This window comes from Geotrypetes seraphini, chromosome 3, assembly GCF_902459505.1.
Source record: "Geotrypetes seraphini chromosome 3, aGeoSer1.1, whole genome shotgun sequence".
Taxonomy (NCBI): domain Eukaryota; kingdom Metazoa; phylum Chordata; class Amphibia; order Gymnophiona; family Dermophiidae; genus Geotrypetes; species Geotrypetes seraphini.
The window spans coordinates 239,093,684-239,119,553 of record NC_047086.1 but is presented as its reverse complement, the minus strand read 5'-3'; the positions used below and the strand labels follow the sequence as shown (position 1 = coordinate 239,119,553).

Below are 25,870 nucleotides of genomic sequence, written 5' to 3'. Positions count from 1 at the left end.
GTCACGAGTAGGTGTGGTGTATTAGCATTTTTTTGTTTATAGCATATGTGTGGTGTTTTTGAGTTGCATTCAGCTAGTGGCAGACTGCATTTACAAAATGGCGCTGTGCAAGTCACTAAAAAGTAAGTTTTATGTCAACCTGAGTCTTTTGACTACTTGTGTTTAATCTAATAGTTCTTATGGTTGTATATTTTTATTTGTAGCTGTTTGTAAGTGTTGTTTCAGTCCATGTGAGTGACCTCTGATGAAGCCGGGAAAGCTGGCAAAATAGATCCTGTCAGATAAAAGACAAAGATAAGTGTGGGCTTCAAGTACAGGCTGTCTTAAAAATGATTTAAAATTTGCTAAAAAATTGTATAGAATGTTTTCATGAATTATTCTAAATATGTTTCAGGTTGCACTGTTTTATTTAGTAATGGGTTTTTCAGGATTGATGAAAGAAATCTGTAACCTGTAAGTCTTGGACATTTGTGTCTGAACAGGTTTCTGAGATCCTTTTCCCCTTTAGTTACAATCTATAATGCTTTATGAGACTTGATGTTAATGTGTCTTTTCGCATGTTTTAAACTTGAAGACGGGCCCATTCCTTGAAGAATCTGGAAAGATGTCCCCCTATTTGCAACACTGAAGAATGGGTCCGCAGCCAAGGTTGAAAAGGAGACACCTGGAGCACCAACTCTCTGATTATCTCCTTTTCTTCCCTCCCAAAGATAGATTGTCTAGATTGAAAACAGTGTCCTTATAGGTCAGAACATACATTTCTGTATTCCCTGGGAACTCATGGCAGCCATTTTCATTTAATAAGACTGCACGGGGCAGGAGCGTAGAAGGATCGTTCCTGCCTGATTTACCACTGGATCACCAAGGCTTTAAAAGGTAGACCTGCAATGGTGTCCAGGAGGGGGACAGGGAGGTAGTGGTGATGCAGAGCCAGCCAGGACATGCGAGAGATCACTCTTGTCCCAGCTCACTCCTGGACCACCTGGGCTTAAGGTAGGCCTGGGGGAGGCCTGCAATTGATACAGGAGGAAGGCAGGTTTGTGCAGACCCAGTCAGAACTGGACAGGGAGGGATTGCTCCTGTCCTGGCTCACCACTGGAACTCCAGGATTTAAGGTACGCCCAGGGAGAAGCCTGCGATGGGTCTTGGGGGGGGGGGAGGCTGGGTGCAGAGCCTGACATGAAGGACACCTCAGGGAAGGCAGGAATGTGGATGTCAAGGAAGAGGGAGGAAGGAGAGAGAATTGTTGGTACCGAACTTTGGTAATATTTGAGTTAACCTTTTTTCCTTCTTTTTTTTGGGGGGGGGGGGAAAGTTAACTCAGTTTATAGTTGAGTATATACAGTATCTTGTGTAAAACTGGACACCAAATAGCCCAAAACTGAAATAAGGACAATAAAGAAAAATCTCACAAATCACAGATATTGAACACATTTAAAGTTTTAAAACAGATCTAGAAACAACTTACAGCATTGAGTGATCTTCTGGATATTGGTGGTTATCCTCTGGGCAAGCTGGTTAGCTTCATCCGCAACTCCTGGATTATAGGACATGGTTGATACTATTGTAAATTAAGTTCATCAGCTGGGAGTGACAACTCTGGAAGCGAACTACACAAAACTTAGGCACCTAAAATACATAAATGAAACAAGCACACTTACTATTCTAAGTTGTTGCATATTTTCTTTAAATACAACTATGAAAATGAATCGAGTAGCTCAAAATGTTGTGTCATCTGCATTGGTGGTTCTCTATCCAGTCATTCTAGTTTTCAAAATAATTATAATCAATATGCCATTATGCAGTGCATGGATGTGTATGCAAGTCAACCTCATGCATACAGTGGAATCAGTAGAACTGATCATTTGGGGGGGGTTAAAATAAATTTTGATACAAAGCATGAAATGTTTGAAATTTTAACACACATAGCAGGCAAGAAATTTATAGCAGAAATTATGAGCAATTCAGCAAGATGGGAATCATTAAAAAGCCCGATTTCCCTTTCCCACTTGATCTATTAAGCATTTTTCTTCATAAACACAGAATTTTATTTCTTAAAATTGATGTACTTCGAACCCCCCCAGCTGACAGCTTTCGTGGCTGGAGCTCGAATGGACGAAGGGAAAGTTTTGGGTGCAGTTTGAATATTAAGGGATATCTCTTTTCAGTAGAGGGATCTTAATTTTCTTATGTTCTATATAATTTTGGTTTATACTCGTTATTGTAATCTTGGACCCTGATAGAGGACTTGAGCTGAAGTTAAGCTATGATTTTTATGTTTCTTATATAATTTTGTATTCTAATAGTGCGCTAGGTGTTCCTAGTCGCGTTTTTAGTTTGTCTGCTTTCTTCAACTTTCTGTACAAGTGGATACTTGAATGTAAAATGTGAAATTTGATAAATAAAATAAAAAAAAATTGATGTACTTCTGTTTCAGAAACCTTCAGTGGTTTATAACTAATAATAATAATTTTATTTCTTATATACCACCCAACCAGAAGATCCGGGTGGTTCACAGCAAGAGAACTAAGGCATTATCAGTGAAGATGCAAGATACATTAGGAATCAGTAGAATTCAATGCTATACAATACAATAAAATACAACATGATACAATGTAGAGTGATACAAAGCAAAGTCATCGCATAAATTTATCAGATAGGTTTTCTAAACTCATAGTAAGATTGGGAGTGGGCAATCAATCAGAGAACACATCCAAGAGTTCATTCTCCCCACTTGCAAGGCTAGAGTTTTGTCTAAAAAACTTTAAAAACGGCAGGCTTTCGGAGTAGGGTACATGAACATGCCCGAGTTTCTTGTGTTCTTGCTTGATGTGAATACATTTAATTGGGAAGATAAGTATGATGGTAGTAATTCAAAGAGTGCTTTATAGCAAAAGCAGCTGAATTTGAAAATGACTAACTTCAAAAGGGAGCCAATGGAGTTGTATGTAAAAAGGGCTTATATGGTCAAACTTTTTCAGTCCAAAGATCAAACGTACAGCAGCATTTTGAACCAGGTGGAGTCTTTGCAGTGTTTTCTTGGTTGACCCTAGATATGTGATATTACAATAATCTAAAGTGCATAGGATGGTGGATTGAACTAGTATCCTAAAGGACACCATGTCAAAATATTTTTTTACAGTTCTTAGTTTACATAAAATAGCGAAGCATTTTTTAGTCAGTTGGTCTGTGTGTTTCTCAAACGTTAGGTGTCGGTCTATAGTTACTCCTAGGATTTTGATATGACTTGCTATTTCAAATTTTGGGCCATTAAGTTGGATGGAAGTTTCTCTGAGTTTATCATTAGGACTAGCTAGGAAGATCTTAGTTTTCTCAGGGTTGAGTTTCAGTTTTGACTGCAACATCCATTGTTCTATTTACATTATTTTAAAAATATGTCAATATATTGCATCCATTTTATGCAAATACCCATTCAAAAAAATTTCAGGCTTTGACCACTTTTCAAAAGTTTTTAGCTATTTCTTAATGAAGTTAGCTTCATTGTGGTACAGCCAGGAACATTTCAGTATATTAAAGCTGAACTAAAAGAGCATGTATACCAATGGAACCGATTATCAACCCAGAACATCAGGTAGGTCCTGGAATGGTGTAGATCAGGGGTCGGCAAACATTTTCTGTAAAAGGCCAAATAGTAAATATTTTAGTTTCTGCATGCCAAGGGGAAAACTCAAGGATATTTTTGTAGATAGGCCTACTTAAATAACAAGCAAAAACAAGTTTTTACAAATTTATTGAACAAAATATACTGTAATAATCAAGATAATAATAAAAAATATAAATAATAGATTTAAATAAATCAGTTTTCTCTGGACACATTTCTTTGGCTGCGACAATTAAATATGATTTAATTAACTCTTCGTCAGTAAACGGCTTTCCTTCCTTGGCTAATAAATAAGATACTCATGAACTTACTTTAGTTGCAGCCACATTTTCATTTTCAGGAAGAAATTGCGTTGTGATGAAATATTGAATATGGATATGCAGTGGTCATAAAACGAGAATGATACGATACAGAGAACTATTACAGATTCACAACAGAACAGCACGAGCAGAATAGCGATACACGTAGTACTATAAACACTGTAAATTGTAACTGCTACCGTGTGGCATGACAGCAGAGGCCACCAAGAGAGAGAGAATGAGAAGCTACAGGAGCGCCATATGAGGTCTCTCGCAACTCCGCAATTTGGCTGTAAAATACATTCTTAGCAGGCAGGCCATACAAAAAGAGGTGGCGGGCCATTGTTTGCCAACCCCAAGGAAAAGAAACTGTCAGGCAGTGTTCTCCCTAGCGCCTTTTAGCCGGGCGCTCCGCCCAGCTAATTTAGGTGAGCACCCAGCTGTCATCTCTGTTGCAAATTCGTTTAAGCCTTACTTTTTTTTTTTTTTTTTTTAAACGCCAGCAAGCGGGTTTTCAGCTTTACTTTTTAAAAATTTTTTCCTACTGCTGGTCATTTTTTATGGTCATAGTTGGAGGCAGGGGCAGGCTCATTATGACCAAGTACGTGAAACAGGAAGAACTCCGATGTCGTGTTTTCTTTTGTTCTGCCGCTTATCCTGCAAGACAGGCTAGACATTGGTTCTCCTACACAAAGAAAAAACCAATCAAAAAGAGGAGAGGCGGAAGCTAGCAGCTGCGTGCTTCAGTAACTGCTGCTGGCTAACAGAAAAGGAGGGAGAAGGTGCCTAAGAGGAATAAAGCAGGTCCGAGAAATAGATTCGCTACAGGCTAAAGTGGGAGATAGGGCAGGGAAGGAAGCTTACAACTTGGTGTTCTTGCTTGCTTCAGGCCTTCCTCGTTGCCGGGTCCTGCCTTTCTGTATGTGAAGGCAGGACCTGGCAGTGAGGAAGGCCCGAAGCAAGCAACAGCACCAAGTTGTAAGCTTCCCTCCGTCGCTGACCTATCTCCCGCCTTAGCCTGTAGCAAATCTGTTGACTGGGGGAGGAGGAGAAATGCTGCTGCTGCATCCAATTTGGGGGGGGGGGGGAGAAATGCTGCTCCTGCACCCAATTTTTTTTTTTCGGTGGGGAAGGAAGATCAGGGAGAGGAGAGGAAAGAGAGATGCCAAGACCATGGGAGGGAAAGGAAATACCAGACCATGGAGGGAGAGGTGTCAGGGTATATGGGGGGAAGGAGACAGATGCCAGACCAGGGGAGAGAAAGGAAGGAGTGGAGATGCCAGATAATGGAGGGGGTGGGGAAGATGGAAGGAGAGGAAAGAAATGCCAGGGCATGGGGGAAGGGAAGGGAAACTAGGGAGACAAATGCCAGACCAGAGGGAAAGGAAGGAGAGGTGCAAGAGCAAGGAGGGAAAGGGAGACATAGGAGAGGAGAGAGATGCCAAGGCATGGGGGGAGGGAAAAGAAGGAGAAGGAGAAAGAGATGCCAGATCATGGAGTGGAGTGGGAAGGAAGGAAGGAAAGAAAGAAAGTAGAAGAGAGATATTCCAGAGCATAGGGGAGAGAGTGGAGACAAAAAATGGAGAGGGGGTGAAGATGAAATGAATCATGTATAAAGGAGAGAAAGGGTATAGGATATAGTTTATTGAAGGGATATAGAAAGAGGGAAGATGCTATATGGAACAGAGAGAGGGCGGGCACTGGATGGAAAGGGCAGAGAGGGTGGGCAGTGGATGCAAGGGGTAGAGAGGGCAGAGGCTAGGTGGAAGGGGCAAAGAGAGAGGACAGATGTTGCATGGAAAAGAGCAAGGACAAATGCTGAATAGAAAGAAGAGAGTAAAGAGAAGATGATTAAAGCAGAAACAACAAAAGGTAGAAAAAAAATGTTTTTGTTGCTTTATATAGCGTTGCTTTGCATAGCTTTGTAACTGTATTGATAAGTCTATAAATAGAAAATGGAAATAAGGTAATTTTTTTTTAGACTAAATCCCTTTCCTCTGGTCAGGAAAAGATACCATAACAGCAGTATACTGTACTGTCTTGAAGAAAGATTTGGCCTCTGAAAGCTAATTGAAAAATGGATTAGTCCAATAAAATGGTATTTTCTTATTTCTCGTTATTTGTTTTATTTCTATTTGTTAATTTGTAAAGTGGTGATTGTTATGTATCAGTTTTTTCAAATTTAAATCTACTGTTTTTATATTTTGCACAGTATAAGGGAACATGTGTCACTGTTTCTGTGGTATTGCATTGTATGCAGAGTCTGGTTTCTTGGCGGTTCAATTTAACTTTTGTCTACATATTTCTATTTTTAGTTTGTGATTATTCCATATTGGGCGAGGGTGTATCTGTGTTCTGTGTGTATGAAAAGGACATGATTTTCTGTTAGTATCGACTGTACAGGATCAATTGACTGTGCAGGATCTGGCTTGTTTAGTTTTACAATGCATGTGTTGGTGTTCTAGTGCTCACTACAGTGTTTAAGATGCTACCTTTTCCTAGGTGCATACTTGTGTGACTCATGGATTATTACTAAAAATAACTTTTTTATATAGAAGAGGGGGTTGTTAAAAAATGATCAGCGCGCGCTAACCTCGCGCTACATAAAAAATATTAACGCCAGCTCTATGGAGGCGTTAGCGTGTAGCGCGTGATAAAACCGCTTGCGCAGCTTAGTAAAAGGAGCCCTAGATACACCACTGAATTTAATGACCTTATTCTAACTTTACTGTTGACGTAAGTGTTGTGTCCCCCTCACCCCTTACTATAAAGAATTAAATTAAAGTTGTATTAACATCAAGCAGCTTTCAAATGACATTATAAGCAAATTAAAATAAAATATTTTTAATACATTCCTAATTATTACCTGCACCTTTACCTAAACTGTTTTGCCCTAGCTCTCACTATGATCTTTATCTGCTACTTTTTTATTTTGCTGTAGTGCAATCACACAGGTCTCCTTCAAGGCTCAGTAACACCTCTCCATAAACAAATCAGCTACCTAAATACTTCAAAAACAGATATGTTTTTAGATGTCTCCTAAATTCCCCATAAGTATCGGTATGCTTGTATTAATTTTGTGTTCACTTTAAAATTTTGATTTACTAAAGAAAAGGTTAAATAAAAAGATTGCCAAAAAGATGACTGTGTCTATGGCATTGATGGAGATGCGGTCTCCAAGTCACTCTTGAGTAAGCTCGAAGTCACTTGTTTGGAGAGGACTTGGAAAAGATTGTTAAGAATCTAGGCAAGGCTTACCTACAGTATATTTCTGAGGATTGGGCCAGTCCCCCCTTCTCTTTTTAAAAATATTTCATTGTTGCTATGTTCTCCCTTCACCCTTTTCCTCCTGGTGTCATGTCAGTTACTTATGTATTGTTTATGAATCCCTTTTAATATTCATTTAATATTCTGTTTTATATAGAGCATTTTATTGTAAACCATTTAGATATATTTGATAGACAGTATATCAAGAAACCAGTAAACTTGAAACTTGGTATCTGTAGAAAAGGAAGGCTTCCTCTGTCTTAGTGACTCAGAGGCAAAAGAGATTTCCCTTTCAAGGGGCCCAGAGAGAAAAGGATAGGTCCTCTTCTTCCCCAGTTTTCTCCAAGGTTTCCTGATTAGGACTTGTAAACTCTCACTGGAAAGGTTCTGATAGGTTGTGGCCTCACTATGTTCCTCTGGTAGTAGGTAGTAGGCTCATCAGAGGTACTCCATTGTATTTCAGATGCCTTTATGGTGTACCCCTGTTGATCCCTCTTCAAAGCATGAATGATGGGGTCCAAGTTTTATTTAAAATTTGATAAAAAGCTTTAAAAATTTCTAAGCGATTTACATTAAAAAAAATTAAGGCAAAAAAACCCACATAACTAGACTGATACATAATAATCACATATTGGAGAGTTAAGGAAGGAGGGTAGAACTACAATTGTGATAGGAAAGTAACATAAAATGGGTAAAAACATTAGGGAAGGATTAATAGCTGCCTAGTAACTGACTGTGGCTGCTCTAGTTAGGAACAGTGGAGCCAGTTCCAAGCCAGGACATAGGAAGAGGCTGCTATTCCATCTTGTTTGTGGTACCCAAGATGGGGTTCCTTCTGGCTTATTCTAAATTTGAAAAAGTTTCATGCCTCTCTTCAAATTCCATACTTTCATAAGGAAACCTTATGCTTGGTTGTCTCAGATGTCAGAGAGGGAGTTCTGACTCATCTGGTTCTGGGAGGCCTAATTCTATATTGCCAGCAGAGCCAAACGCAAATGCCGTGTGTACTTCTGTGTTCTGAGTCAGCACTTCAAAGTTTGGGCACACTGATTTGTAGGATTTTATCATGCAATAATCAGATCTTTTTAGGGTTTTTTAGTTATTGGCTTTTTACCTTTTTAGTTTTATTCAATTTGTTATATTTTTAACTATTGTAAACCACATAGAACTTTACAGTCTTGCGGTATATAAACTGTTATTATTATTATCATACAGCTGTGCCACTTACAACAATTTGGTTCAAAACAATTCAAAAGCAAATTTCTTTTAGAAAAAACAACCCAAGAACCCTGAGTTGGAGCAGAGACGGACAGCAGTTTAAAATTGCTTGTCTCTCTCTAGTCAAAGAACAGCCTCCTGATTTGTCAGTTTTATAGAGCTTTTGTACACTGTTCCTAGTGTGAAAATATCTACTGATTCTCAAAGGGAATTATTACCCTGTTGCTGTAGGAATCCCAATTCAGTCCCAGGTTTCTTATCTCTAGGTGATCTACACCAGTGTTTCTCAACCTGCAGTACGAGTACCCTAGGGGGTACGCGGGCCACCTGTTGGTGATATGTGGTCTGACTGCTGATTCCTCCCTTCCACCCCCCAGCTCAATTCAATTATCCACCGCCACTACCGCAACTCCGGGCAAGGAAGAGCCAGGCACATGAAGAGACTGCATGCCGCCGGCCCACAAGCCTGCCAACCAAAGTCAATTCTGATGTCAATCGCTGCTTGGCTGGCCTGGAACTTCTCTCTGTCAGAATTGACATCGTGGGGAAGGCTTGTGGGCCGTCGGCGGCATGCAATTACTACACGCACCTGGCCCTTCCTGGAATTGCGGTGGGGGATAATTGAATGAAGCTGGTGGGTTGCGGGGACGGCGGTGGACCAGGGGGGAGGAGGAATCGGCCATGGGTTGGCTTGGGGGCAAGCAGGCTTTGGCACGGGTTGGCTTCGAGGGAGGGAGGAAGGGGGTGGGACAAAGGCTGGAAGGCAGTGAGGGGAGGGAACAGAAAGGGACAATTTGGCCTGAGTGTGTGATTGAGAGGGAAAGAGATGGTGTACATGGGGAACGCCCTGAATATGTATACCCTAGAGCAGTGATGGCTAACCTTTTTGAGCCCGAGTGCCCAAACTGCCGCACAAAACCAAAGAATTTCCTCAAAGTGCCAGCACGTCAATTAAACCTTAATAACAAGATTTTAGTACCTAAAAACTCTTTATAAAGTTGCCTGAACTATGTAACATCATTTTTAAAGGTTGGAATCTTTGTATTGTCAGAGAATTACATTACATTACATTAGGGATTTCTATTCCGCCATTACCTCAATTTGATTCACAATCCTTTGGTTTTCATTTCAATTTATTGGCAATTTATAATGTTTTAATGATTTCATTCAATTTAATGAATTTAGGAAGAATTTGATTCAGTTACACAATATATTTTAAATGTATTATTCACATAACATGTCAAATGTATCCTGAGTAAAAAAAAAGATAAACTTCTTAAAACTGTTAACTGTGTCAAGACTCGGTGTGTATCCCCAAAGAGTCTATTCATGTTTTTTTGTAAAATTTACAATCAAATTAGAAAATAGTTAAATCATTACATTTCTAATAATATGATGTAAAGAAAACAAAAGAGCTTTCAATTAAACCAACCGTTTTTATTGGAAATTCCAGATTGGAATACAACAGGGCCATGTAAAGTCCCTTTTTTAAATAACATCTTTAAATAATATTTAAATAACTTAGAAAGTGTCTTAACTGCAAACTGAAAACACTGCTTCATGTAAACATATGCATCGGGCATGCTCTGAAAAAAATTAATGTGATTTTTGTTGTTGCATGCATGCTGATAACTTGTCAATCCTTGGCTCATAGTGCGTTAATTTCGCAACACATGCAGCACTCATGTCATCCGTTAATCTGTTTCTAGCATCAGATTTTATATGATTCAAAGCCGAAAACAGCTGCTCACAAGCATAGGATGACCCAAACAAAGTAAGAAGAGCAATCCCAAGTGCTTTCATGGACTTAAAATTGTCTGGCAGAGAATTCCACGCTTTTAGGATTTCATTTTCAGAACTGCTAGCATTGATTTCATTTGTCACCCTTTCACACTCAATACGTTCAAGAGCCGCACGCAGGTCATTGAATTTACTTTTCCAGATAGAGCTTTCTTGAAATTCCAGTAGCTCCATTTCCAAATTTTGAATATCCAACCACTGTAAGCAGGAAAGATCAAGATCTTCAAATGTGGACTTTTCTGGGGAAGTTATAAATGAAAGGGTTGTCTCCATCTTACGGAACTGAGAAAATCTTTTACTAAAATTCTCCTTTGCTTCGGCTACAATGGTGGAATATGCTTTGTGGATTTCCTGGTGTTTTTTATGACTGTCCACAAATGTTGTAGAATTATCCAAATGTATTTTTAGGTTGGGAAAATATTTTAGCTGTCCACTCTCAAGGTCTTTTTCAAAAACATGCAATATTCTCTCAAAAGCTTTAATGTCACTAAACATGCTTTCTGCTGTTTTTCCCATGCCTTGTAATTTTTTGTTTAGTACATTAAAGTGGTTAGTAAAATCTGTAAAGAACATGAGGTTGGTAAGCCAGGCCATGTTGGTGAATTGAGGATAGTCTTCCCCCTTTTCGTTCATAAATAGCCTAACTTCTTCCAAGCAGGCCACAAATTTCTCTAACACTCGTCCTCTGCTCAGCCACCGGACATTATTGTACATCAGTAAAGTGTTAAATTGTGCCTGAACCTCATCAAGAAGGGCTTGAAATTGTTGAAAATTAAGAGCACGCGCCATGATGAAGTTCACCATTTTTGTTACATCTTTGAGGACATCGTCAAGTTTTTTGCTGCTTTCTTTGGCGCAGAGAGCCTCTTGATGTATTATGTAGTGAAATTGAATCAGTGGATGTTTTGCTTCCTTAGCAAAGAACTGAATGAATCCTGATGTTGTCCCCACCATGCTAGGTGCTCCATCGCTAGTAACTGAAACCACTTTTTCCCACCTGTCCCCACCCATCCCCGCGAGGAATGTCCTCCGTCCCCGTGAGGAATCCCCTCCGTCCCCACCCGTCCCCGCGAGGAATGTCCTCCGTCCCCGCCCGTCCCCGTGAGGAATCCCCTCCGTCCCCACCCGTCCCCGCGAGGAATGTCCTCCGTCCCTGCCCGTCCCCGCGAGGAATCCCCTCCGTCCCCGCCTGTCCCTATAAACTTCAGAAATAGTTATTTCATTTAATTATGCTACTGAATTAAAGGCTCTGGTAGAAACCCATTTACAAATAAGCAAAAAGCACAGTTACTTACCGTAACAGGTGTTATCCAGGGACAGCAGGCAGATATTCTTGACTGATGGGTGACGGCACCGACGGAGCCCCGGTACGGACAATTTTAGAGTGATTGCACTCTAAGAACTTTAGAAAGTTCTAGCTAGGCCGCACCGCGCGTGCGCGAGTGCCTTCCCGCCCGACAGAGGCGCGCGGTCCCCAGTTAGGATAAGCCAGCTAAGAAGCCAACCCGGGGAGGTGGGAGGGACGCAAGAATATCTGCCTGCTGTCCCTGGATAACACCTGTTACGGTAAGTAACTGTGCTTTATCCCAGGACAAGCAGGCAGCATATTCTTGACTGATGGGTGACCTCCAAGCTAACAAAAAGAGGGATGGAGGGAAGGTTGGCCATTAGGAGAATAAATTTTGTAAAACAGATTGGCCGAAGTGTCCATCCCGCCTGGAGAATGCATCCAGACAATAGTGAGATGTGAAAGTATGAACTGAGGACCAAGTAGCAGCCTTGCAGATTTCCTCAATAGGAGTGGAACGGAGGAAAGCTACAGATGCTGCCATAGCTCTAATTTTGTGGCCCGTGACAGAACCCTCCAGTGTCAGGCCCGACTGAGCATAACAAAAAGAAACGCAAGCAGCAAGCCAATTGGACAGAGTGCGTTTAGATACAGGATGACCCAACTTGTTAGGATCAAAGGACAAAAACAGTTGAGGAGATGATCTGTGAGGTTTGGTGCGATCAAGATAGTAAGCCAGAGCACGTTTACAATCCAAGGTATGCAAAGCCTGTTCACCTGGATTAGAATGAGGCTTAGGGAAAAAAACAGGTAGAACGATGGATTGATTAAGGTGAAACTCAGACACAACCTTAGGAAGGAATTTTGGATGTGTACGAAGGACAACCTTATCATGGTGAAAAACAGTAAAAGGTGGATCAGCCACCAGTGCATGGAGCTCACTGACCCTCCTGGCAGAAGTGAGAGCTATCAGAAAGACCACTTTCCAAGTGAGAAATTTAAAATGCGTTGTGGCCAGAGGCTCGAAAGGAGGCTTCATTAACGCAGAAAGAACCACATTAAGATCCCATACAACAGGAGGGGCCTTAAGAGGTGGTTTTACATTGAAAAGGCCTTTCATGAACCTTGAGACTAGGGGATGAGCTGAGAGGGGTTTACCATGGATCGGCTCATGAAAAGCTGCAATGGCACTAAGGTGGACCCTTATCGAAGAGGATTTAAGACCAGAGTCAGATAAGGATAAAAGATAGTCCAATACCAATCCCACTGCTGTAGATATGGGATCATGGTGATGTAACAGGCACCAGGAAGAAAACCGAGACCACTTCTGCTGGTAACATTGAAGAGTAGACGGTTTCCTGGAGGCATCAATAATAGAACGGACAGGCTGAGAAAGGAGAACATGAGGTGCAGTCAGCCCGAGAGATACCAAGCTGTCAGGTGCAGAGACTGTAAGTTGGGATGAAGAAGCGTTTGCTGATTCTGTGTAAGTAGAGAAGGAAACAGAGGAAGAGGTATGGGTTCCCTGGAACTGAGTTGAAGTAGAAGGGAAAACCAATGCTGTCTGGGCCACCGTGGAGCGATGAGGATCATGGTGGCTTGTTCCCTCTTGAGCTTGAATAAGGTGCGCAGCATGAGCGGAAGAGGAGGGAATGCATAAAGGAAGAGATTGGTCCAATCCAGAAGAAATGCATCGGGTTCCAGACGGTGAGGAGAGTAAAGTCTGGAGCAAAACAGGGGCAGTTGATGGTTGTGGGGAGCTGCAAAAAGATCCACCTGAGGAGTGCCCCATTGAGAGAAAATGAACTGAAGAGTCGAGGGGTCGAGAGTCCATTCGTGAGGTTGAAGAATTCTGCTGAGATTGTCTGCTAAGCAATTCTGCTCCCCTTGGATGTAGACTGCTTTCAGGAATAGGTGACGAGCAGTCGCCCATGTCCAAATCCTTTGAGCTTCCTGACATAAAGGACGGGATCCCGTCCCTCCTTGTTTGTTGATGTAATACATTGCAACTTGGTTGTCTGTGCAAATGAGAAGAACCTGAGGAAAGAGGAGATGTTGAAAAGCTTTGAGGGCGTAAAATATCGCTCTGAGTTCCAGGAAATTGATGTGGTGCTTCTTTTCCTGGGTGGTCCAAAACCCCTGAGTTTGGAACTCGTTCAAGTGAGCTCCCCATGCATAGGGGGAGGAATCTGTGGTGATGACTAGTTGATGAGGAGGTAGATGGAACAGTAGACCTCTGGATAGATTTGATGAGTTCAACCACCAAAGAAGCGACTGTCGAAGAGACGAGGTCACAGATATGTGTTGTGAACAAGGATCCGTCGCTTGTGACCACTGAGTCGCTAGGGTCCATTGAGGAGTACGCAGGTGGAGACGTGCAAAGGGGGTGACATGCACTGTGGATGCCATGTGCCCCAAAAGTACCATCATTTGATTTGCTGAAATGGAAGTTTTCTGGAATACCTGCTGACAGAGATGAAGGATGGTGTGAAGGCGGTTTGGAGGAAGAAACGCCCTCATCTGAACAGTATCCAGAATGGCTCCAATGAATTGAAGTCGCTGAGTTGGAATGAGGTGCGACTTGGGTAGATTGATCTCGAACCCCAACAGTCGAAGGAAGGAAATTGTCTGATTGGTGGCTATGTGAACGGACTGAGGAGAAAGAGCCTTGATGAGCCAGTCGTCCAGATAAGGAAAGACTTGAAAATTGTGGGAGCGGAGATAAGCTGCGACCACAATCAGACATTTGGTGAATACCCTGGGAGAGGAGGCTAAGCCGAAGGGTAGCACCTTGTATTGGTAATGATGTTGGTTGACAAGAAAGCGAAGGTATTGTCTGGACATCAGATGAATTGGAATGTGAGTATACGCCTCCTTTAGATCGAGGGAACATAGCCAGTCTTCCTGAGAGAGAAGAGGGTATAGGGTGGCAAGAGATAACATCTTGAACTTCTCCTTGACCAGACATTTGTTGAGATCTCTGAGATCTAATATTGGTCTGAGATCTCCGGTTTTTTTGGGTACAAGAAAGTACCGGGAATAAAATCCCAGGCCTTGCTGGTCTAGAGGAACTGGTTCGATGGCATTGAGAAGGAGGAGGGATTGAACCTCCTGACCGAGAAGGAGGGACTGAGCCTTGTTGGAAGCAGACTCTTTTGGTAGACTTAACGGTGGAGGAGTCTGAAAGTTCAGGGCATATCCGTGAGCGATGATAGCAAGTACCCACTGGTCGGAGGTAATTGCTTCCCATCGAGACAGAAAAACCTGGAGTCGACCTCCTATGGGCTGAGTTTGAAGGCATGAGGGAGGAAGACTGGCAATGTTCTCGAGAAGAGAGTCAAAAGGGCTGTGTAGACTTAGGTTGAACAGCCGGTTTTACAGCAGGCTGTTGTTGTTGACGAGCCTGTTGCTGCTGTTGACGCTGCCTGCGAGGTTGAGGAGGATGAGTCTGAGCTGGGCGAGCAGAAAACCTTCTTTGATAAGAAGGTTGTTGCCTGAATGGACGAGGAGGAGGAGGTTTCTTCTTGTTTTTCAACAAGGTGTCCCACCTAGTCTCATGCGCGGAGAGCTTTTGTGTGGCGGTATCCATAGACTCCCCAAACAGCTCATCCCCAAGACAAGGCGCATTGGCCAGTCGGTCTTGATGGTTTACATCCAGTTCTGAGACCCGTAGCCATGCCAACCTTCTCATTGCTACAGAAATAGCAGTGGCCCGTGACGTCAGTTCAAAAGTATCATAAATGGAACGGACCATAAACTTCCTTAGTTGCAAAAGACTAGAAGTACATTGCTGAAAAGCAGGAAGTTTACGGTCCGGAATGTACTTTTGAAAAGAGGTCACCTGTTGAATGAGATGCTTCAGGTAAAACGAGAAGTGGAATGCGTAATTACCTGAACGGTTGGCCAGCATGGCGTTTTGGTAAAGGCGCTTTCCAAATTTATCCATGGCCTTTCCTTCTCTGCCAGGAGGAACAGAGGCGTAAACACTGGCACCTACAGACTTCTTCAGGGTTGATTCCACCAACAAGGATTCATGGGGAAGTTGTTGCTTGTCGAATCCTGGAATTGGAATGACTTTATAAAGAGATTCCAATTTTCTTGGGGCTCCCGGGATGGTTAAGGGAGTTTCCAAGTTCTTATAGAAAGTTTCCCTCAAGATATCATGGAGGGGCAACTTTAAGAACTCCTTAGGAGGATGATCAAAGTCCAAGGCATCTAAGAATGCCTTGGACTTTTTAGAATCAGACTCCAAAGGAATTGAAAGGGTGTCTGACATTTCCCTTAAAAATTTGGTAAAGGAGGAGTGCTCTGGCTTAGTAGCAGGGTCTTGCACAGATAGATCCTCCTCTTCAGATGAATAATCTTCCTCGGTACCAAGGTGATCATCCGAGTCATCCCACAAGTCAGGGTCCCGTACCGATTGGAGACGGCCCTGAGAAAGTGGAGTCGAGGTGCCAACATGTTTAGTCTTGCGTACCGATTTCCCCGAACGGTTGGAGACGGTACCAGGGGAGTGTAGAACGGTACGGGGCTCAGAGAACGGTACCGGTTCAGAAGTGTCCGGAGCAGAACGTCGTTTCGGCTCCGCTGATAGAATAGGCATGGACATGGATTTGTGCGGTGCCGACAAAGTCGATGTCAATAAAAGGGGTTGATCGACGGTCGGCACCGAAGGCTCACTGGGTACCGACACTGGAGGATTCGGTGTCAACAGAGCCGGGAGCAATTGTTGTAGTTGCTGTTTAAGCTGGACCTGGAGGATAGAGGCAATGCGCTCATCCAACGTAGGTCCCGATTGCACCGGTACCGGTCTTTTCTTGCTCGGTACCTTCGGTGCCGCTCGACGCTCGGGTGAAGTCGATGCCGATGACGAGGCAGTGACTTCAATGGGAGCGGAGCGTTTACGGGGCCGGCGCTCAGTCTGCAGGACTTGGCTCACTGCATGCTCGACTGGTGGCCCTAGGACAGTAGGGGAAGGCTTCTTAGCCGGCTTACCTACAGGGATCGACGTCGGCGATGTATCTGTCGGTGCCGAGACAGTCGGTGTCGATTTGGAGGAAGTTGCCGATGTCGATACTAGTGCAACTTCCATGTCGGTGCCGAACAGAATTCGTTGTTGAATTTGTCGGTTTTTTTAAAGTTCTTTTTTGTAAAGAACTACAGCGGGTGCAGGTGTCAGCCCTATGGTCCGGACCCAGATACTGAAGGCACCACTTGTGCGGGTCGGAGAGAGATATAGGGCGCGCACACCGCTGACACTTTTTGAAACCCGGTGACGGGGGCATGAAGGGAAAAACCGCTGTAGCAAAATCGAAGCCGGAGGCTTCGATGGTGCCAACAGGCCCCGCCGGGGTAGTCAATAAAAAGTGAAAAAAATAAAACAATTTTTTTTTTTTTTTTTTTACAAACGGTAAAAGAACAAGAAAGAAATAAAATGAAGAGAAAAATACGCGCGAGCGGGAAGGCAAGTGAACAGTTTAGGAAAAAACTTCCAACAGCCGTTGGAAACACGCGTCTTCTTAGCTCCGCGGAATTAAGAAAACTGGGGACCGCGCGCCTCTGTCGGGCGGGAAGGCGCACGCGCGGTGCGGCCTAGCTAGAACTTTCTAAAGTTCTTAGAGTGCAATCACTCTAAAATTGTCCGTACCGGGGCTCCGTCGGTGCCGTCACCCATCAGTCAAGAATATGCTGCCTGCTTGTCCTGGGATAAAGACTTTATTAATTTGGAAATATTAATTGGGAAGAATACACACTTTGTAAACGGGTTTCTACCAGAGCCTCTTTTGTTTATAAATTTTTATCAATACAACTAATATACTACTTTATCCTGAAGCAAAAAAAAAGAAAAAAAGAAAGAATTTTTTTCCTACCTTTGTTGCCTGGTTTCTGCTTTCCTCATGCTCTCATTCAGTTCCTTCCATCCACTGTCTCTCTTCCTTCTGCGTCTTCCATTTGCTCTGTTACTGTGCCTCTCCCTTTCTCCCCCCTTCCAAATTGGTCTGGCACCCATCTTCTTCCCTCCGCTCCCCCCATAGTCTGGCATCTCTGTCTTCTTCACTGCCAGCGTCTTCTCCCCACTCTCTCTTCCCCATTTCCTTTCAGCGTCCTTTTCCCCCCCATCTTCCCCATGTCCTGTCAGCGTCCTTCTCCACCCCCCCATCTTCCCCATGTCCTTTCAGCGTCCTTCTCCACCCCTTTGTCTTCCCCATGTGCTTTCAGCGTCCTTCTCCCCCCGTCTTCCCCATGTCCTGTCAGCGTCCTTCTCCCCCTTCTGTCTTCCACAAATGTTTTCAGTGTCCTTCCCCCCCACCCCGTCTTCCCCATGGCCTTTCAGCGTCCTTCTCCACCCCTTTGTCTTCCCCAGGCTTTCAGCGTCCTTCTCCCCCCTCCTTCTCTCCCGCCCCGGGTGCAGCACAGCCGGCCAGTTCCCCTTACTTTTGTGGGGCTTCCCCGACCGACAGACCGACAACAGCCCCGGTCTGACAAACCTCCCTGCCCTTAACCGCGAATCTAAATTTCCTTCTTACAGCTGCTGTAAGAAGGTAATTTAGATTCGCGGTTAAGGGCAGGGAGGTTTGTCGGACCAGGGCTGTTGTCAGTCGGTCGGGTTAGCGCCAGAAAAGGGGACCTGGCCGGCTGTGCTGCACCCGGGGCGGGGCGGACCGCCCCCTCCCTTGGTAGCCACTCGAGCCGCGAGGCTACTCCTCCTTACCTACCCTGCCTGCAGCACAGAGCCGAACGGAAGTCTTCCCGACGTCAGTGCTGACGTCGGGCAGACTTCCGTTCGGCTCTGTGCTGCAAGCAGAGCAGGTAGGGAGAAAAGCCGCGCGACTTAGTACATCCAGCCCCGCAGGAACCCCGCGACCCTAGGGGGCGTCCCGTGCAGCTCTCTATTGCGGACCTTCCTGCGTGCCAGCTGCAAGGCCTCCGCGTGCCACAGGTTCGCCATCGCTGCCCTAGAGGACAGGAGGGACGTGGGAGATATGATTCAGACATTCAAATACTTGAACGGTATTAACATAGAACAAAATCTTTTCCAGAGAAAGGAAAATGGTAAAACCAGAGGACATAATTTGAGGTTGAGGGGTGGTAGACTCAAGAGCAATGTAAGGAAATTCTATTTTACAGAGAGAGTGGTGGATGCCTGGAATGCGTTCCCGAGAGAGGTGGTGGAGAGGAAAACGGTGACAGAGTTCAAAGAAGCATTGGATGAACAGAGGATCTAGAATCAGAAAATAATAGTAAATATTGAAGAACTAAGGTCAGTACTGGGCAGCCTTGCACGGTCTGTGTCTGTATATGGCCTTTTGGTTGAGGATGGGCTGGGGAGGGCTTCAAAGGCTGGGAGGGTGCAGATGGGCTGGAGTGAGCTTTGACGGAGATGTCAGCAGTTGGAACCCAAGCACAGTACCGGGTAGAACTTTGGATTCTTGCCCAGAAACAGCTAAGAAGAAATTTTTTTTTTAAATTGAATCAGGTTGGGTAGACTGGATGGACCATTCAGGTCTTTATCTGCCGTCATCTATTATGTTACTATGTTAAATCAATATTTTATTGAAATGATGTTTTATGTTTCATGATAAAGTTTTCTAAACGAAGAAAATCTAACATTAAGGTAAAAAATAAAATCCAGCCAGTCAAAATCATTAGGATTCACCTCCAGGTTTTTATTTAAATTTAATAGAAATACATTTTCAAATCGCTCTTGCCCACTTGTATATAGAGCCCAGTTATCAGTCTAAGGCTAAGCCAAGGCATTTAAATAAAAATGTCTGCAGTTCAAAAATTTTCAATGGCATTCCTTATATTAAATAAAATCATTGACACAAGTGTACGCATTTTACTCCAAAAGACACAACAAAATACTGGTGCCAAAAGCAGTAGAAATATTTCTACTGGTACTACAATATTGAACAAATGCAATGGTATTTGGCTTTGAAAGTGGTTAGGCTGAACTTCACTATTTCATTACATCCTCCCAAGTTGCCGCTAGATCCAAAGACCCCACAGATGTGGTTTCAATATACACCTTAAAAGCTGAAGCACATCTTTAAACTGCAGCCTCTGTACAGATACATTATTCTAATGTGGTGACGCCGTTGCTTCAGTCTTCACTGGCTCCCGGTTTATTTTAGAGTTCAATATAAGTCTGCCTGTGTTGTTTTTAAAATTCTATATGGTATTTTTATTCTTCTCCTCCCTCTATCTTGGAATGCTTATAGATTCTCTTTTGCAAAAGGTAACCAACAATCTAAATTATCTCTTCCTTCCAAAAAAGGGATAAAAGGAGTCAAGTCTTTTATTCAATCTTTGATTTTTAAGCTATCCCAACTTTGGAACGATCTTCCACTTCTTTTAAGGAGTGCTGGCTCACTTCAATTTTTTCACAAATCTTTGAAAACCACCTTATTTGCTAAACACTTTGAAAATTAACTTCTTCAAATTTAGTCTTACTTTGTTATGGTTTTTATTTGTTAACTTAACTATTGTAAACCGAGTCGAGCTTTCCTTGAATGATGATTCGGTATATAAAGTCAAGCATTAGATTAGATGAGGTTACTGCAAAAAAGCAAAGTTACTCACCTGTAACAAATGTTCTCCAAGGACAGAAGGAGCCCCAATGCAGATGCTACCCAGCATTCTATTTATTTAAGAAGCGTTTGGTAGCATCCCACTGTACATATGGAAGTGCCTTCCCGCCCAACCCAAGCCCACGGGACCTGTAGTACAATACCTAAGCATAAAGATACAACTCCTAGGAGAAGGGATTTTGAGTAACTGCATTCTCCGAGGCCAAGCAAGACTTAAGTTTCTTACATGTGGAAAGCCCTAGCTACCAAGTTCACTGAAAACTACAGTCAGTAGTCAATAGCAACTTGCAAGTGGCAAGGCCAACCAGATAACAAACTAAACCGATAACAAACTAAACAGGACTGTTGTGATGGTACAGTCTGCAACAGAAAATAGGCCTAGAAGAATGAAGCTGGATTCGAGACTCCCAAAAATTCTGCAGGACTATCTGACCAAACTGGTTGTCACATTGGATATGCTGCTCAAGGCTCTGCAAACAGACCTCAAATGGGCTTCTGGTGCGATCATAGCTCCAATACGGTAAGCTGTGACATGATTCTCTAGGATCGGCCCAGTCTGGGCAGTCTGTCAGACAATTGGACAAAGTGCATTTACTGATTGCTTCCCTATTCTGTTTGTGTAAAAGAAAGAAAAGGCTGGGTGGACAAAACATGGCTCTTCGGATAACAGCTCCAGAAAAGGAGGGAACCAGATCTGTCTCAGCCAGTAAGTCATGATTAGAATCATGGTCCCCTAGGCCTGCTCAAGTCTTAGTAAAGTTTTCTCTATAAGAGGGATAGGAAGATACAAATACAGGAGACCAACCTCTGATGCATGAGAAAGGCGTCTTGATGCTAGTTTGTTGCAACTTGAGTCTGAAGCAGAACTGAAGGGCTTTGTTACTGAGATCAGGTGTGAAAAGATCCACTGAGAGAGTGCCCCATCTCAGAAAATCCAGCAACTGCACAAGTTGTCTCTCAGCATGAACACCACATCACTAGCTCAGCCTGTTCACCAGACTATTTCCTTTTCCTGCCAGGCATGTGGATCGAAGCACCAGGCTGTGGCTATAGGCATCTTTTAAGTCCAGAGAGCATAACGAATCATTGTTCTGAATCAGTGGATGGTGCTCAAGGATGTCATCCTGAACTCTCCTTTGACCAGATATTTGTTCAGGACACTTACATCTAGGATGGGACAAAATCCCTTAGTCATTTCAGACATAAAATAGTATTTGGAACAGAATCTCCTCCATTCCTCCCCGGGTGGAACGCATTTGACTGCATTCAGTACTTCCCGGTGCCAAGAGCCGAGTTTTAACATTCTCAGTGGGCAACTGGAGGTCCTTTCTGCCAATTGAAGAATAACTCACCTAGATTATTTGGAAAACACACTGATCTGAAGTTACAAAGGGCCAGCTTTCTTAGAAAAAGTTCAGACTCCCTACTACCAGCAGGTTGTTCAGGATGGATACCTTTAGGGCAGCTATGCTCTCTTGGAGCCAGTAAAAAGGTCATCCCTGCTTCAACTGAGGAGCCTCCTGAATCTTGTGTCCATTGCTGTTTAGGACGGGAGCACTGGGGCTGAGGCTGCTGCTAATGGCAGAAGGGGGAACCAAAGACTTTCAGTAGGTTCCCTTATGCCTCTCCTCCACCCAGAAAACCTCTAAGATGAAGAAGTCACAGCAATGGGCCGAGAGGGACTTGATGGTATCTGACCTCTTTATGATGAGAACCGCCACCTCCTCAACTTTGTCCTCAAAGAGGATATTACCTCAGCACAGAATGTCTACTAGCTTCTCTTGAACTGCTGGCATGAAGTCTGAGATGAGCAACCACGAGAGTGTGTATACAGATTCATGCAGCAGAGAACCCCAAGTACCCCAAGCCAGATGTTTCCTGCACTCTGTCTGCTTAGTGTATACATAGTGAATGGTTGCGGCTTGCTCCAGTGGGAAAATATCTGCAGTTTTGAGCACAATGCCCACCAAAGACTGTATAGAGCTAAGTCTGGTTGCAGAGATTGAAATTTTTGGGGAAGAAAGCATTGAACCCTAAAATACCTAAGTAAGGAAAAGGTTTGATATACCACCTTTCTGTGGCTACAATCAAAACAGTTTACATATTGATCTGTTTTCAGCAGTCATCAGGGTATCAAGATTTTAATAATCATAAACATACATTATATGCAGGTACTTATTTCTAAATGGGATGGAGGTTAAGTGACTTACCCAAAGTCACAAGGAACTATATTGAATCCAGCTTCCCCAGTTCTCAGGCCACTATATTAACCATTAGGCTACTCCTCTACTGCTTTAACATAAATTCCCCAGAGCTTTTGGCATTGTGCTTCAAGAAGGATCTATGCTGATGCTTCTTCACCTTCCCCCAATGTATAGCATCTGACTCCCTCGGTGCTAAAGAGTGACATTGAATCCAAGTGTGTCCTATGTGTTAAGTCCAATGCAGACCAGGCCCAGGGCTCAACAACGACACATGATGTCTCCGATGCTGATGTAAACTTACTAAAAAGTTTCTCCTGCTGGGTCAGACAACTTTTCTAAGTTCTTTCTGTATTTTCAAATAGAAAAAAAAATCAGAGGCCACATGGTCAGGACTTAGACATGAGACACACTGTCTCATATTGGTCAGGTCCCAATATGGCGTTACACGGAGTGCACCACCACTAGTGAGCTTTTTAGACATGATGGGAGAAACAACTGAAGTGAAATCAAATAGCTCAATTGTGAGGAAAGAAAAAGTCTTACAGTGAGGGAAAGCAACTCAAACAGAGCCCAGGCCTAAGGAGGCCCCAGGAAGGGAACTGGCAAAAACAAAGAAAACAAACTTGCTGTAAACTCTAAGGAAATAAGTGGGGGAGGGGCATGGAAAAAAACAGAATATAAAAAAAAAAAAACCAGCAGTGAAGGCACTGAAGAAATATTGCCAAATAGCTGTGTTGAAGAGAGCTCACAATTACAACCTCTCTACTCAACAGAAATCTAAAAACTGCTGGTCCTGAACACTCATGCCGAGTAGGAAGGCGCTCATGCATGTGCAATGGGACACAGCCAAAGGCACCTTAAAGTAATAGAATGCTGGATAGCACCTGCATCAGAGCTCAGTCTTATAATGTTACCCACATTTGAGAAACTAAGGGCTAGATTCACTAAGCTGACCGATCAAGTCCCGACCGGTTTGCAACCCCGACCCGATTCATTAACCTGCCTCCCAATCCCATCCACCCATGCAAATGAGGGAAAACGCCATGCAAAACAGGAAGGCAGCAATTCACTAAAAATAAAAAGGAATGCTGATTGGGCTGGCTGATTCAAAAATAAGCGACTACTCATGTCCCTGCCTACTCTCCTGCTCCATGCCGCCTTGAAATCTCAGCCCCGCAGCCCTTAAATCGAAATTTCCCCTGCTCTCTGCCATTCCAGAACACGCTGCAGTGCATTCCCGCTTTAAACCCGTGGGTTCGCACTGCAGGGAAGATGGCAGAAAGCAGGAGAGTCGGGCCTAGGATTCACGTGTTCTGGCTGAGGCTTCTTTTCTGATTGTCCCCCCCTCCCTTCCTGCAAAATGCCATGATGATGAATGCAGAGGTTGAACCCTGTGAAAGTCTAAAGCGTCTACAGCAGTGGTCTCAAACTTGTGGCCTAGGGACCACATGCGGCCCGCCAGGTACTATTTTGAGGCCCTCGGTATGTTCATCATAATCACAAAAGTAAAATAAAACAGTTTCTTGATCATATGTCTCTTTTGCTATAAATGACAATACAGTATTATTATAAGACTTAGTCAAAAGGAAAGCTTTATAAACTATAAAGAGTTTTACCTCATGCAAAATTGTCATTTCTTTAATAAGACAGTAACTATTTTTTCTGAGGCCCTCCAAGTATCTACAAATCCAAAATGTGGCCCTGCAAAGGGTTTGAGTTTGAGACCACTGGTCTACAGTCTGGCAGAAGAGTCCTTTGCGCAAAGTACTTGCAGTTCCCAGATGGGCTCTTGCTTCATGCAGGTTGCTCGGAGTAATGTCTGGCTTTTTATATACTTATGGATATTTTTTTTGCAGAGAAGGGGGAGATGCAATAAATGCGGCCAAGTGCAGAGTGATTTCTTAAAAAGCAGTTGCCGGTCATCCACTTTTTTTTTTTTTTATAAATTCCCCTGGCCACTTGCAAATGCGTTCCCTGCTGCAGTTGACTCCACTTCATAAATGTCTTCCTTGCATGAAGAGAGCATGCACAGACCATCGACAGGCAAAAAAGATGGTCTGCGCAGCGATCTGTGTCATCGGTGGAGGGCATTCCTCCGATCGCCCCCATTTGAATATGGACGTGAATTGGTCGGCCTGCCACGGATTGAACGCAGTCGGGCAGGTTAGTGAATTTAGCACTAAGGGCTCCTTTTACGAAGGCGCGTTAGGGGTTTAAAGCACGTAATAGCGCACGCTAAACTGCCGGCCGCGCTAGCCGCTATTGCCTCCTCTTGAGCAGGCGGTAGTCTTCCGGGTAGCGCAGAGGTTAGCGCGTGATTAAAAGCCGCTAACACGGCTTCGTAAAAGGAACCCTAAGTACTGCTTTGTCCTAAAGGGGGGGGGGGGGAGTCAAATTTAAATGTATTTTGATCATCAACACAGACAAAGCCAGTTCCGTCTACAGACCAGGCGAGTGTACCAGTGAAAAAGCACCAAAATCAAAGTCATCTCTCCCCCCACCCCCACCCCTTCCATCCACTCTGCATGCAGGTGAGAAAAAGATGCCAGACTGGGATTCAGGATTTTTAGCACCCTATATCACCAGCATGTGGAGAAGGGGAAAAAGTCGGCTCGGGACGCCCCAATTCCTTGAGCCGGCCACACAAATAACAGTTCCGAGACAAATCTCACGCGACTAGCAGCTGACAAACCATAAATTCTGTGCCGACTCCACCCAGGAAACAGACATTAGAGCAACAGAGCATGCATCGTTACAATAGGATGCTAGATTTTTATTTTTTTTTTTTAAAGGGCAGAGATCCAAGTCACAGGCATTCGGCTGCGCTCATACTGACAAGCCCAGCAGCTCTCTTCAAAAGTATTCGGAAACCGGGAACTCCCCCTTCCCGTGTTCTGTCACCTCTCGCTCTCTGTTCGCGATCCGACCCCTCCCCCTGAAACCCCTTCCCCTCTCCTCCCACCATCAAACTCATACCTGAGCTCACCTGCCACCAGTCCCGTAGCTTTCCTTCAACGCTGCCCCGCCCGGCCCCTCTGACACAACTTCTCTGGCGCCGGAATGCGCCCCGCCTCGCCGGAAGCAGGAAGTTGCGTCAAAAGAGGGCGAGAAAGAAACTAGCGAAAAAGAAACTGAGGAGAGTAGAACGCTAGGGAAGGGAAAGCTCGGAGCCAGCTTCAGGACGTGCTGAGTTTGCAGAAATCTCGCACGGATAGAACTAATTCCTGCGGGGTCCTAGCCTTTCTGCGACTATCTACACTCCTAGGGTTTTCCCGAGATGTCCCAGTACCGTCTCCTCCCTTATGCCATTGGCAAAAATTTTCCAGCTAAACTCATGGCAAAAAGTAGCCCAACGACCGCTGAGTAGCCAAAAAAAAAAAATAGCCCAAGCATGTGCCTTGGAATCTCCTCTAATTTATCAAACAAATGCTTCATACAAATGTTTATTTATACACTGCACATATCCTAAGTCCATAATGGTGTACAAAAGACCAAAATACAAATACAAAACATTCAGGAAAAACACAATAAAAACAAGCACTTAACATAAAAGTCCTTCCCAAAATTAAAAGCTCTTCAAA

General features: G+C 43.7%; 1 protein-coding gene across 4 annotated transcripts in view; it reads right to left on the bottom strand.

The window, feature by feature from the left end:
- Positions 1-25,404, bottom strand: part of STX7 (syntaxin 7) — a 145,863-nt gene extending 120,459 nt beyond the window's left edge. Inside the window, exons 1-2 of one of the 4 annotated variants that reach the window (XM_033937289.1) lie at positions 25,266-25,404; positions 1,469-1,629 (exon numbers count right to left, since the gene is read on the bottom strand). In XM_033937289.1, the coding sequence (XP_033793180.1) occupies positions 1,469-1,553 (85 nt within the window). In that variant the 5' untranslated portion in view covers positions 1,554-1,629; positions 25,266-25,404. Of the gene's footprint in view, positions 1-1,468; positions 1,630-3,560; positions 3,584-24,981; positions 25,004-25,265 lie in introns of those variants that run through there. The other 3 variants (XM_033937290.1, XM_033937292.1, XM_033937291.1) reach the window with 3 other exon arrangements.
- Between the last annotated feature and the right edge of the window lie 466 nt (positions 25,405-25,870).